General features: G+C 43.6%; 1 protein-coding gene across 1 annotated transcript; it reads right to left on the bottom strand.

Annotated features, from left to right (window-relative positions):
* Positions 1-10693: 10693 nt before the first annotated feature.
* Positions 10694-11204, bottom strand: COA6 (cytochrome c oxidase assembly factor 6). Its single transcript, XM_078664305.1, has one exon. It carries the CDS (start codon positions 11069-11071, stop codon positions 10832-10834), a length of 240 nt encoding a protein of 79 aa, XP_078520431.1. The 5' UTR covers positions 11072-11204; the 3' UTR covers positions 10694-10831.
* Positions 11205-12952: the final 1748 nt, after the last annotated feature.

The raw sequence follows: 12952 nt of genomic DNA, 5'->3' as shown, positions 1-12952 counted from the left end.
TATGTGTAACTGGCACTAGCTGGGCAAATCCAGAACTTCTGGCCACCAGAACTCTCACATTTCGTCCTTACATGAAAAGCTTATTGTAGTGTTGTGTAAGTTTGTAATGACGGAACCCTTGTGGCTCCTGATGGACTCTGTCCGAGTATGTGGACACTCAACGTAGTGTTGCTGCTCCCGCTCAGAGCAATACGGTTCACCTACCCGCTCCACTGTATCCTTCCTGATGCAGCGGAGTGGGTAGGTGAACCGTATTGCTCTGAGCGGGAGCAGCGACACTACGTTGAGTGTCCACATACTCCGCTGCAGTCTGATGAGGCAGCACATGAATTTATAAGAGGTTGGCTGCTTTTCTCTGGGGCAAATTCCTGCAGAGAGAAGAAGTGGTATGTAGCACCACAGCACACACTGTAGATAGTTTTTGTTTATTTACTTGGTCCTGAGGAATCGCCAACTGATCTTTTAGAGACATTTATAGGTAAGAAACATGTTGAACACTAAGGGGAAGAGCGCAATTTTTGTCAGAATAAAACAAAATAGTCGCCCTCCTTTTTCTTTTACTTTTTAATCAGGTTGTGACCTCTCCAGAATAAAAATAACTATAGAGGATTCCCTTACCTGTTTTAACCCACACACCACATCTACATCTTACTAGGCCCCTCACACCCACGACACCTATACGGCAAAGAACAAAAGATCTCCGACAAAGAGCCCCTTTATGTGTGCCCGTCGAACATTGCAATGCGGGCTCAACGAGGAGCAGACCCATATGATGAAGCATCACACAGAGCTTGCTGGTTGTGTGAGGGTCCTAGTTCTGAAAGGAGGTAGTCCCCACCTCCCCACCACTGTGAGTACTCACCGGGTGGTCAACTTTCCACCCAAGAACACCGTACCTTTCTTGTCTTCTAGCATTACCCAGGGCTAGTACGGTGGACCTGTATCAAGCCCTATTTGTCCCCCTTTTTTGTTGACTAAGAAAAAATAACAGTCCATGAGAAGTCGACCTGACAAAGCACCAAAGTTGTTCAAACATTGTCTGAAAATCACACTAAAAGAAAATTAATGTTCAATACCTTTCATTATCGATAGTGGAGCGTCAATAAATATTATGCCTGAGGAGAAATATAATGAATGGTCTCCATTACCCCAACTTACTCCATCAAAAACTATAGTCAATTTGTTGACTGCATCAACGCCACTAAAAGTCAAGGTTCATTTGTAGCAACGATGAAACATAAGAAAACAAAAGTAAAGGCACCCATTCATATACTTCAAAGTACGGCGTCAAGCACCTGTTTACTTAGCTTCAGCACAGCCGCTGCTCTGGGACTGATATTGGTAAACTATAACATGATTCTCATCCCAAAATAGTAATTCAATTCCCTTAATTGTTTCATGAATTGGGAAAACTCAAGCCTATGAAAGTCCAATTACACATTAATGAGGATGTCTATCCTATTTCTCGAAGACACAGAAGAATTGTCTTTCACTTACAGGAAGCTGTTGGAAAAAAACTAGAATCCTTACTCAAGCACAATATTATTGAGCGTTCCACTGGTCCAACTTCATGTGTTTCACCCATGGTAGTAGTAGCCAAAAAGAAGAGAGAAGGGGATGTACACATTTGCGTGGATATACGTCAAGTGAACAAGACATTTAAAAGAGAACAACATCCAAATCTGCACATTGCCGACATGACAACACAATTGAATGGTGCAAAGGTATTATTTCGCCTTGATCTGAATAAAGGATATCATCAGTTGGAACATCAAAAAGAACTGCAAGTACATTACACCCTTTTCTACACATTGGTCTGTTCCATTACAAAAGACTACGGCTTGGTGTGTCATCAGCTGCAGAGATATTTCAAGATGTAATTCGATGTATCATACAGCCTGTCCAAGTGATGACATATTGGTATTTGGAGCTACACAGGAGCACGACAAAGCTCTCATGCTAGTGTGTCATTTGCTTGCTGATGCCGGTTTAACTTTGAATGTTGAGAAATACAAAAAGTAAAAGAATGTTGGCCATGTATGTTCTGAAGGAGACAAGACACCTGATCCAACTAAAGTACAAGCGCTGTCAACTGGCAGTCCCCCACAAGAGGTTTCAATGTTACGTTCATTCCTTGGCATAGCCAGCTATTGCTCTAGATACACATGAGACTTTATCACCTGTCAGCGGGCCATTTAGCGACTTGACGATGAAGAATGTTTATTTTCTGTGGTTACACGATTGTGAGCAAAGCTTCCAGAAAATCAAACAAGCTATTGAGAACGCTCCTGAAATGGCATACTTTGATCCAAAGCTTCATACTGAGGTTGTTATTGACGCTAACCCTGTTGGATTAGGCACCATCCTTGCACTGTACAGCAGACACCCAAATGCTCGAAGACATATTGTGGCATATGCAAGTCAAATTTGTCCCAAACTGAACTTGCTTCTTCACAACCTGAGAAAGAAAGCTTAGCACTGGTGTGGGCTTGTGAACATTTCTACGTATTCTTGCATGAGAATCCCTTCACATCTCTGACAGATCATTAAACATTGTTGACTATCTTTGGCAATTCAATTGCAAAAATGCCTCCTTGCATTAAATATTGGGGTCTGCGATTGCAAGAATACAACTACACCACTGTACATTGTCCAGGGAAAGATCAAAACCCTGCTAACTACTTCTCATGAGTGCATCTACAGTGCCCTGGCACCCATTCTAAGACGGCTGAAGCCTACATGAATTTAATTGTGAAATCCATCACCACAGCTGCTATTTCGTTGGATCAAATGGTCACTGCCACTAGTCATAATAGTGACATGCTAAAACTAAAGGACATTATTACACATCAGTCTTGGTACCAACAATCTCTATCTCTTACCAGTGATAGTGAATACCAAAAGTTTAAAAATGCCAAAGAGGAACTGTCCATTACTCAGGAAGGTATTATTCTAAGAGGTTTGAGAATTGTCATTCCAGAGAGTCTGCAACAACAGACAAATGAAGGACATTGTGGAATTGCTGCCACCAAACGAGCTCTCCGAGATGGAGTCTGGTTTCCACATCTCGACAAGAGAGTTGAAAGAGAATTGAGGCCTGCCATCTATGCAACTGCCTATCATCACAAATCACTCAACACACCTTAAATATGTCAGCGTTGCCAACACATGCAAGGGAAAGAATTGCTGTTGACCTGTTTGGTCCTCTTGGCAACAGACATCACCTGATGGAGTGGTTGATGAATTCTCCTGCTTTCCATTGATAGAAGATCTCTCATCTATCACTCAAGAGCAAGTCATTGAGAGATTAGACAATACATTCACAACACGGGGTCTTCCTATGATCTTAAGATCGGACAACAGCCCATCTTTCAACAGTCAGGAATTCTGAGACTTTCTCAGTAATCGTAATATGAAGAGTCAGAAGAGCACACCTCTTTGGCTATAGGCCAATGGCCTTGTCGAACGTTTCATGAGTACTCTTAAGAAAGATGTCCGGCATGCTGTACTAGAAAAGCTTGACCTTAAGGCCGTCTTAAATTCAACTCTTCAAGCTTACCATTCGATCCCTCACTCGACCACAGGTGAAAGCCTTGCAACCTTGATGTTCAGGAGAGCAGTGATGGCCAAGTTACCTCAATGGATCAATAAAAGATCAAACACTGAGGAAAAGACCCGCATGAAAGACTTAGATCGTAAGATGAAAATGAAGGTCTATGCAGACAAGCGTCAACATGCAAAAAACGTTACGTTCACTAAAGGAAATGGAGTGCTTTTCCACCAGCGTAGAAAACGAATGTCTAATGCTTGTTTTGATGCTGAACCATTTCATGTTGTGACCAGCAAACAACACATGGTGACTGCCCTACATCCTGGAAAGTCCATTATGCAAGATTCCAAGCATTTCAGACATGTGGCTCATCGCTCGTCAGGCACTGATGTCAATCCGAGGGAAACGGGCAGAGGAGGTGGAGTAGGCGTGATCTTTAAGGAGGAGTTGAACTTTGTGCCTCTTAAGACAGTTGAAATTGCAGGCATAGAAATCCTGGGCTTTTCACTGCAGGAACTTAGCGGCAGCCTACTTACAGGAATAATCTGCTGCAGACCTCCTGGACTTGATACTCAATACCAAACTCTCTTAGACACCATCACCAATCTGGCATTAGCACATTCCAGAATGATTATTCTGGGTGACTTTAATTTGAGGGATGATGGGAGTCTCAGTATCCATTTGAGAGACTTGAGGCTCACATGCGCTAATTTTAATCTACAACAGCTAGTAAAACACCCTACTCATCAAGGGGGGGGCATGTCCTGGAACTTCTGTTCGCAAACCAATCTGAAACAGGAGTGTCAAACATAACACCACAAATCTGGACCGACTACTACTTAATTCATTTTCATACTACGCTGCTCTGCTCAAGAGACAATGTCAGCTGTCCAGTGACTTATCGGAGAGGAAGGGAGTGGGCGAAATTAAGAAAAAACAGGACCCTCCAGACTTTCTCTAATGAAAATCACGTTGACCCCACTGCTACAGTAGGGGATACTTATAAAATGTATTATAATCATATAACTGACACCTTGGACCAGCTAATCCCAGTAAAAAAAGCTCAAAAATAGGAGGAAAAGCACAGCCCCCTGGTATAATGAAGAACTGAGAATTACGTTTGAGCTGTAAGAAAGCAGAGAGGAAATGGAGGAAGAAGTATCTAGAGTCAGATTAGAAAGAATTGAGAATAGTACAGATCAAGTGTAAGGAGCTTATCCTTAAATCCAAGGCAGACTTCTATGCCAACTCCATTATACAAGCACCCAATAGTACTAGAGCCCTCTTTAAGATTGTTAAGGAGCTCTCCAACCCGATCTGTACGAGTAACAAAGTGGTGGATTCACAGAAACGCTGTGATGAGATCTCCTCCTATTTCGAAGATAAAATTGCCAACATTGTTGGTGATCTCCATCCCCACACTATTGGAGATCAGGATTATCTCGTGCAGAGGGTGGACGAGGACTTGGGAGCGACAACCAATCTGGACAGTTTTCAAATCCTCACCGATACCTCTTTCAATGATCTGGCTCACAGCGTGTCATCGGGCTCTCCTCTTGACCCTCTTCCACATAAAATCTGGAAGACATACAGTCAACATACCTTCCCTTGGTTGCGACAGATCTGTAACCAATCTTTGGAAGAAGGTATAGTTCCAGATCAGTGGAAACAAGCCATGGTGACTTTCGATTAAGAAGCCCTCATTGGACTCAACAATTCCAGCTAGCTTTAGACCCAGCTCCCTCCTACCTTATCCAATCAAAATCTTGGAAAGGGCAGTAAGCAAGACTTTGTCCTGCTTTTTAGAGGATAACCAACTGCTGGATAGTGATCAATTTGGGTTCCGTCCATGCCACAGGACTGAGACAGCGTTGGCAACTATGCTGGACAATCTACGTAGGCGAGCCGATGACGGGAATGCTACTGTTTTAGTGCTTCTCGATATGTCAGCCGCTTTTGACACGGTGAATCATTTAATACTGGTGGAGAGACTGAGGAAGATAGGGGTGAAGGAACAGGCTCTGCAGTGGCTACAGTCCTACTTATCGGGGAGACGGAAGATGGTGACCATGGCACCGTTCACTTCTAGCAAATCATTGGTAATCTATGGGGTACCGCAGGGCTCTGCGATCAGCCCTATTCTTTTTAATGTCTATCTGCAGCCCCCGTTTCCCATCATTAAATCATTTGGAGTTGACCTAGTCAACTACGCTGACAATACTCAACTGGCGTTTTCCCTGGAAGGGAAACACGCAGTATCCATGGACACGTTCCAGGGGTGTATGCATCGGACCGCTGGTTGGCTGGGGAGAAACTGGCTGGTTTAATGGTGGAAAAACTAAGGTGGTGTACTGCTCTTCGGTTAAAAACGTCTAAGCATCTGCCACTGGAGTTTAGGCTCACCCCTGAAGAAGAACCTTTGGCTCCTGTCAATACAGTGCGCAATCTGGGGGTTCTGCTGGATAATAATCTCCAAATGGAGTCGCAGGCAAACAAAACTGCCAGCGTATGCTTGCCCTTGATGCGCATGCTTCGCCAGACACTCCCACTGCTACCAAAGGACTCGCGTTCCCTTGTAGTGAGAAGCACAGTGCTAAGCAGGCTGGACTACTGCAACTCTCTGTACTTAGGAGCACCTCAAAACATCTTCCAGGGGTTGCAGAGAGTCCAGTCAGCAGCAGCAAAGCTGGTGCTAAATAGGCAATGTAGGTCCTTCACTACTGTGGCCTTAAGAGACCTACATTGGCTGCCTATCAGGGAAACGGTCCAGTTTAAATCGCTCCGTATGGTGCAGAGCGGTACACGATCAGGGGCCTGCTCCATTGCAGGAAAAATTTACCTGGTACCTCCCTAATAGGCAGCTTCGCTCCTCCAGTGCCAATCTGGTAATGATTCCTAGATTTAAAGCGTTCTCGGATGGGGGGGGGGAGGTCCTTCAGTGTGGCTGCTGCACATTTATGGAACGAACTACCACAGAGTGTCAGACAAATTGACTCTCTGACTGAGTTTAGAAAGAGCCTGAAAACGTGGCTCTTTTCCTGATGCTTTGGCCCGTTCGCATGTCAGCTATTTTATGTTTAATCTAAGCGCCAGGATACCCGTAGGGTGACAGTTTGCGCTATGTAAGCAACCTTACAATTACAATGTAGAGACTGGGTCTGAAAGGACAAGGGAAGCCCCCCCTGACTGCTGCTGTTTCTACATCACCAATGCTGGTTATGGACACTTCTACTGCCTGTCCCCAGATTCCGAAGACACGGTCTGGACGCATGATTAAAACACAAGAAGACTCACTGAAGAGCTATGATTATATATATATATATTTTTTTTTTTTTGTTTCAGCAAGATGCGCAAGCGCTTTGATGAGGGCTCACCGCAGCACCTTAACCCTCCGGTTTGTTTGTGGCACCCAGACGATGAATGAAGGCTCCCTCTTGATTAAAAGAATGTCGACGCGTTTCGGGGCCAGAACCCGCCCCTTCTTCATGGACTGTGAAGAGAGAACACCAGACTCAGCTTGCACTTTTCAAACTCAATTTTATTTGAAAAAGGGCGTCGCCTGCCCTGAGTGGGTGGAGTTTACGACACCAAGACTTCTGGTATATGTAGTCCTTGCATGTTGAGTAGTTTGTTAGAACCTTGAGTAGGTTGGCGTTTCTGCTCTAATGTGAATGTCTTAAAACCTTGAGTAGGTAAGCGAAGAAAGGCTTCAAACATCGCTCTCTTTGTCTTGAAGGTGCTGTGCTGACAGGCGCTGACAGGTAACACCGCCTCAGGATTCAATTGCTTGGATACTTGTTCTGCTTTTGAAACGGAGCTCCTCACCCCGACCAAGGCAGGCCGTTGTAATTTTGTTTCAGCAAGATGCGCAAGCGCTTTGATGAGGGCTCACCGCAGCACCTTAACCCTCCGGTTTGTTTGTGGCACCCAGACGATGAATGAAGGCTCCCTCTTGATTAAAAGAATGTCGACGCGTTTCGGGGCCAGAACCCGCCCCTTCTTCATGGACTGTGAAGAGAGAACGCCAGACTCAGCTTGCACTTTTCAAACTCATTTTTATTTGAAAAAGGGCGTCGCCTGCCCTGAGTGGGTGGAGTTTACGACACCAAGACTTCTGGTATATGTAGTCCTTGCATGTTGAGTAGTTTGTTAGAACCTTGAGTAGGTTGGCGTTTCTGCTCTAATGTGAATGTCTTAAAACCTTGAGTAGGTAAGCGAAGAAAGGCTTCAAACATCGCTCTCTTTGTCTTGAAGGTGCTGTGCTGACAGGCGCTGACAGGTAACACCGCCTCAGGATTCAATTGCTTGGATACTTGTTCCGCTTTTGAAACGGAGCTCCTCACCCCGACCAAGGCAGGCCGTTGTAATTTTGTTTCAGCAAGATGCGCAAGCGCTTTGATGAGGGCTCACCGCAGCACCTTAACCCTCCGGTTTGTTTGTGGCACCCAGACGATGAATGAAGGCTCCCTCTTGATTAAAAGAATGTCGACGCGTTTCGGGGCCAGAACCCGCCCCTTCTTCATGGACTGTGAAGAGAGAACGCCTTCATTCATCGTCTGGGTGCCACAAACAAACCGGAGGGTTAAGGTGCTGCGGTGAGCCCTCATCAAAGCGCTTGCGCATCTTGCTGAAACAAAATTACGACGGCCTGCCTTGGTCGGGGTGAGGAGCTCCGTTTCAAAAGCGGAACAAGTATCCAAGCAATTGAATCCTGAGGCGGTGTTACCTGTCAGCGCCTGTCAGCACAGCACCGTCAAGACAAATAGAGCGATGTTTGAAGCCTTTCTTCGCTTACCTACTCAAGGTTTTAAGACATTCACATTAGAGGAGAAACGCCAACCTACTCAAGGTTCTAACAAACTACTCAACATGCAAGGACTACATATACCAGAAGTCTTGGTGTCGTAAACTCCACCCACTCAGGGCAGGCGACGCCCTTTTTCAAATAAAAATGAGTTTGAAAAGTGCAAGCTGAGTCTGGCGTTCTCTCTTCACAGTCCATGAAGAAGGGGCGGGTTCTGGCCCCGAAACGCGTCGACATTCTTTTAAATCAAGAGGGAGCCTTCATTCATCGTCTGGGTGCCACAAACAAACCGGAGGGTTAAGGTGCTGCGGTGAGCCCTCATCAAAGCGCTTGCGCATCTTGCTGAAACAAAATTACGACGGCCTGCCTTGGTCGGGGTGAGGAGCTCCGTTTCAAAAGCGGAACAAGTATCCAAGCAATTGAATCCTGAGGCGGTGTTACCTGTCAGCGCCTGTCAGCACAGCACCTTCAAGACAAAGAGAGCGATGTTTGAAGCCTTTCTTCGCTTACCTACTCAAGGTTTTAAGACATTCACATTAGAGGAGAAACGCCAACCTACTCAAGGTTCTAACAAACTACTCAACATGCAAGGACTACATATACCAGAAGTCTTGGTGTCGTAAACTCCACCCACTCAGGGCAGGCGACGCCCTTTTTCAAATAAAAATGAGTTTGAAAAGTGCAAGCGGAGTCTGGCGTTCTCTCTTCACAGTCCATGAAGAAGGGGCGGGTTCTGGCCCCGAAACGCGTCGACATTCTTATAAATCAAGGGGGAGCCTTCATTCATCGTCTGGGTGCCACAAACAAACCGGAGGGTTAAGGTGCTGCGGTGAGCCCTCATCAAAGCGCTTGCGCATCTTGCTGAAACAAAATTACGACGGCCTGCCTTGGTCGGGGTGAGGAGCTCCGTTTCAAAAGCGGAACAAGTATCCAAGCAATTGAATCCTGAGGCGGTGTTACCTGTCAGCGCCTGTCAGCACAGCACCTTCAAGACAAAGAGAGCGATGTTTGAAGCCTTTCTTTGCTTACCTACTCAAGGTTTTAAGACATTCACATTAGAGGAGAAACGCCAACCTACTCAAGGTTCTAACAAACTACTCAACATGCAAGGACTACATATACCAGAAGTCTTGGTGTCGTAAACTCCACCCACTCAGGGCAGGCGACGCCCTTTTTCAAATAAAAATGAGTTTGAAAAGTGCAAGCTGAGTCTGGCGTTCTCTCTTCACAGTCCATGAAGAAGGGGCGGGTTCTGGCCCCGAAACGCGTCGACATTCTTTTAAATCAAGAGGGAGCCTTCATTCATCGTCTGGGTGCCACAAACAAACCGGAGGGTTAAGGTGCTGCGGTGAGCCCTCATCAAAGCGCTTGCGCATCTTGCTGAAACAAAAATATATATATATATATATATATATATATATATATATATATATATATTTGTAAACAAAAATGGTATTTAACAGATGGGGAGATCTTATGAGTTTGTAATGACGGAACGCTTGTGGCTCCTGATGGACTCCGCAGAACTGTGACATAAGCATTACAGTGTAGTGAAGTGAATACAGGTTCAGAATGTTGAGCTCGCAGTTACACGCAGAAGAATAAAGACGTGTTAGACCAAGCTCCATGCGTGGCGTAGTCATTGGTGAGTACCCATTCTGGGGAGGACGCTACACTTATCTAGTCCAGGTTTTCTGTTTCCAATCAGGGACTCGTAGTCCTGATTTAATAATGGGATAAAATGTGACTACAAATCTCAGAATGCAAAGCAAAAATCTGTAATAGGTGCAGGGCTCAAGTCCTAAAAAAAGAAGTGTGGTACTCACCACGTTAGGCAGAATGGGTGTGACATCACCGCTTGTGACATCACAGGAAGTGAAATCACTGCATGTGACATCAAGGTGCATGACATCGCATGTGGCATCACAGGATGTGTCATCACAACCCATGACTTTACAGGAAGTGACATCAGATCTTAATATGTTTAGCAGGTCTATCATAAGTACATTTGAGCACATTAACATATTTAACAAATTAAATTTTGCACTGGGTTCTGCTAATATATTGACGCAGCCCCAAGGCAAAATCTGATCCACAACGTATACATTTTTTTTTTAAACCATGCCACAATGAAATGGGCAACAAGGAGAACATGGAAGTAAATCTGTTCTGCTTAACTGGTCGCGCAATATCTGTATTTTAAAATAACTTATGGGGTCAAGGCACCTGCTGCAGAGATCTTTCTGCGGCAGCTAAATCTCAGGGAATAATAATAATGGTAAGATAACTCTGGAGGATAATGCAAATGACAGATTTTTAGATTGAGCTTTCGAGACCTCTTGTATATACTCTGTTGCTTACTGCTTTTTATTGATATGTTTCAGTGTCCTTTAAAAATCATTATCAAGAATGGTAGTCTAAATGTGAAATAAGGTCCAAATCAAAGAAATGGTTCTTCATTGATGCTTCATGTAAAATCAGGACGTCTTTGTTGTTTCTGAAGGCTGAAACTCTCCTGCTTCAAGTTGTTCTTTATATTTCAAGTAGTCTCTTCTTTTTTCAAAATACTTAACCCACTGAAGCGGACAAATGGACTCAAAGTTATTTTGTAACGTTTTACACTTGGAGTAATCATTCCTGGTTTCATCTAAGCATTGCCAGTATTTGTCCCGTGCTCCCCAACACGCTTTCCTCTCCTCTGCTGTGGGTGCAGTCATGCTTGTATAAACTGCAGAGCCAGAAGAAGCTTGCTGTCGTTTTTTTCTTACAAACTTGTTTTCCAGTCACTTAATGATGGTAATTTGAGTAGCCTGTGGTCACGATCTTCAAAATGTTACACCACAGCGACATCTTGTGCTGAAATGAAGAAAGTACACGATTTAGCTACATCACATGCAATTGAACAGTCTGACACAACAAACTTTATGCATACACCGCACAGGGGCTTTAAAGTTACAACAAAAACTACAACAGGGGCAATAACGAGCTTGTAACGCACTTAACTAGTGAGAAAAAGGCAAAGAAAAGAAGCTTTGCCTGAGAAATTAAAATCCAACACTAAATCAGACTTTATCGTACACACCCTTTCCTTGTGGCTGTTATTGTCGTGTGACAAATCTGCTCAAACCATCTCTCCTGAGAGACCATGTATGCAGTCGCCATAACCATGAGTAAAGCAAGCAACTACACAAAACATTGTTAGCTCAAAAATTGGGATCTATGCAGAAATGTGCTGGCTTAATAAAAATTATAAAAATTATGTATGGGGCTACTACTGTTGCCAGAGAATATGTTGAATTTGTCTTTAATGGCATCATGTGTTACATAATTAGCTCTTCCTTGAACCATATTTAAAGCACTTTGAGGCTCAAAAGGGGCAGAAGAGCGCTATATAAGGAAACTACAATACAGTTAATCAGTAAACGATGCAACATAATTTGGTCCTCCATTATTCCATTGGCTCAGATTATTTATACGACAATGATTGCATGTTTTATTTTATCGCACAACAGCCAGGATAACATGAAAAATATCACAGATTTCTGCAGCGCATGCTGGACCCACCGAGTCATATTCATGTCAGTGAGCCCGAACTGACTTGGCGGACTTCCTCCTGTTCTATGCGTTTTGAAACCCCCTACCATCGTCAATAGCGTGGTGTAAATACTTTACTAGAAATATCAACAATGCAATTGATGCTGATGATAATAATAGTTATTATTCCCATCAGTGTTATTATTCTTCTTCTTAATGTAATTAGGTTCAGAACATGACAATGCAAAACAGTGAGAATTTTCATAACCATAAGTAGGTCTCTTTTAGGTCCATGTAACTTTGCATAACTTATAGTATCGTCATCCACCCAAACTATGCGATTCTGCGGGTTTGATGTTTTCCGCTTGGATATGGATTTGCCACAGAATACATTATCTGCGTCCTAATTTGCAGATTTTAACAAAATAAAATGCTTGCTTTTTGATCCAGCTAGGAACAAACTTTACTAAAACATGACGACATGTGTTGTATCACAGTGGAAAACCCTTGTCAAAGACAGACTGGTCAACTTTCAGTGGCTTATTGCTGTTATTTGTGTGTTAAACTGCTAGCAATGGGGGTGAAAGCCTTTTCCCAGTGAGTTTGTAACATGAATAAATAACATAATGCATCATGCAATCGCAAAATGTGCATACCACAAAATGTGCCTTTCTTGCCACATTATTTTACCCTCCCTTGTCACATAATTCCAATGGCCCTGTGCATGAATGTAAGGCGAAAATATTGTTCTGTACAAATTGTTTGATGCCTTGGCGTGTCTGTAATTCTCTAACCTCAGGTATCATGTTGTAAGCCAGGTCCAATGCTAATATTTCTCAAATGTTTATTCAAATGTTTTGTGTAATGTTTCTGGTTTCAGTTTCACTCCAGAGTAAAGTGATAGAAAGAAGTTTTTCGATAAATAATTCATCCTGATGTCAGAATGCTGATCATATTTTTCTTTCTACTGAAATGTATTGGACTGAACATCTAAGGTGGTCACATCAGAAAAATAGCTGTTTTGGAAAAAAAATAAGTGTAAAATCAGTGCCCTTCAACTGAGG

The sequence above is a fragment of the Lissotriton helveticus genome, chromosome 10 (assembly GCF_964261635.1).
Source record: "Lissotriton helveticus chromosome 10, aLisHel1.1, whole genome shotgun sequence".
Taxonomy (NCBI): Eukaryota; Metazoa; Chordata; class Amphibia; order Caudata; family Salamandridae; genus Lissotriton; species Lissotriton helveticus.
Note: the sequence above shows the minus strand (reverse complement) of the source record. Positions and strands in the feature narration are given on the sequence as shown.

Excerpts from the sequence above, each read along its gene's own strand:
- COA6 (XM_078664305.1), bottom strand. The coding sequence starts at position 11,071 with ATGACTGCACCCACAGCAGAGGAGAGGAAAGCGTGTTGGGGAGCACGG.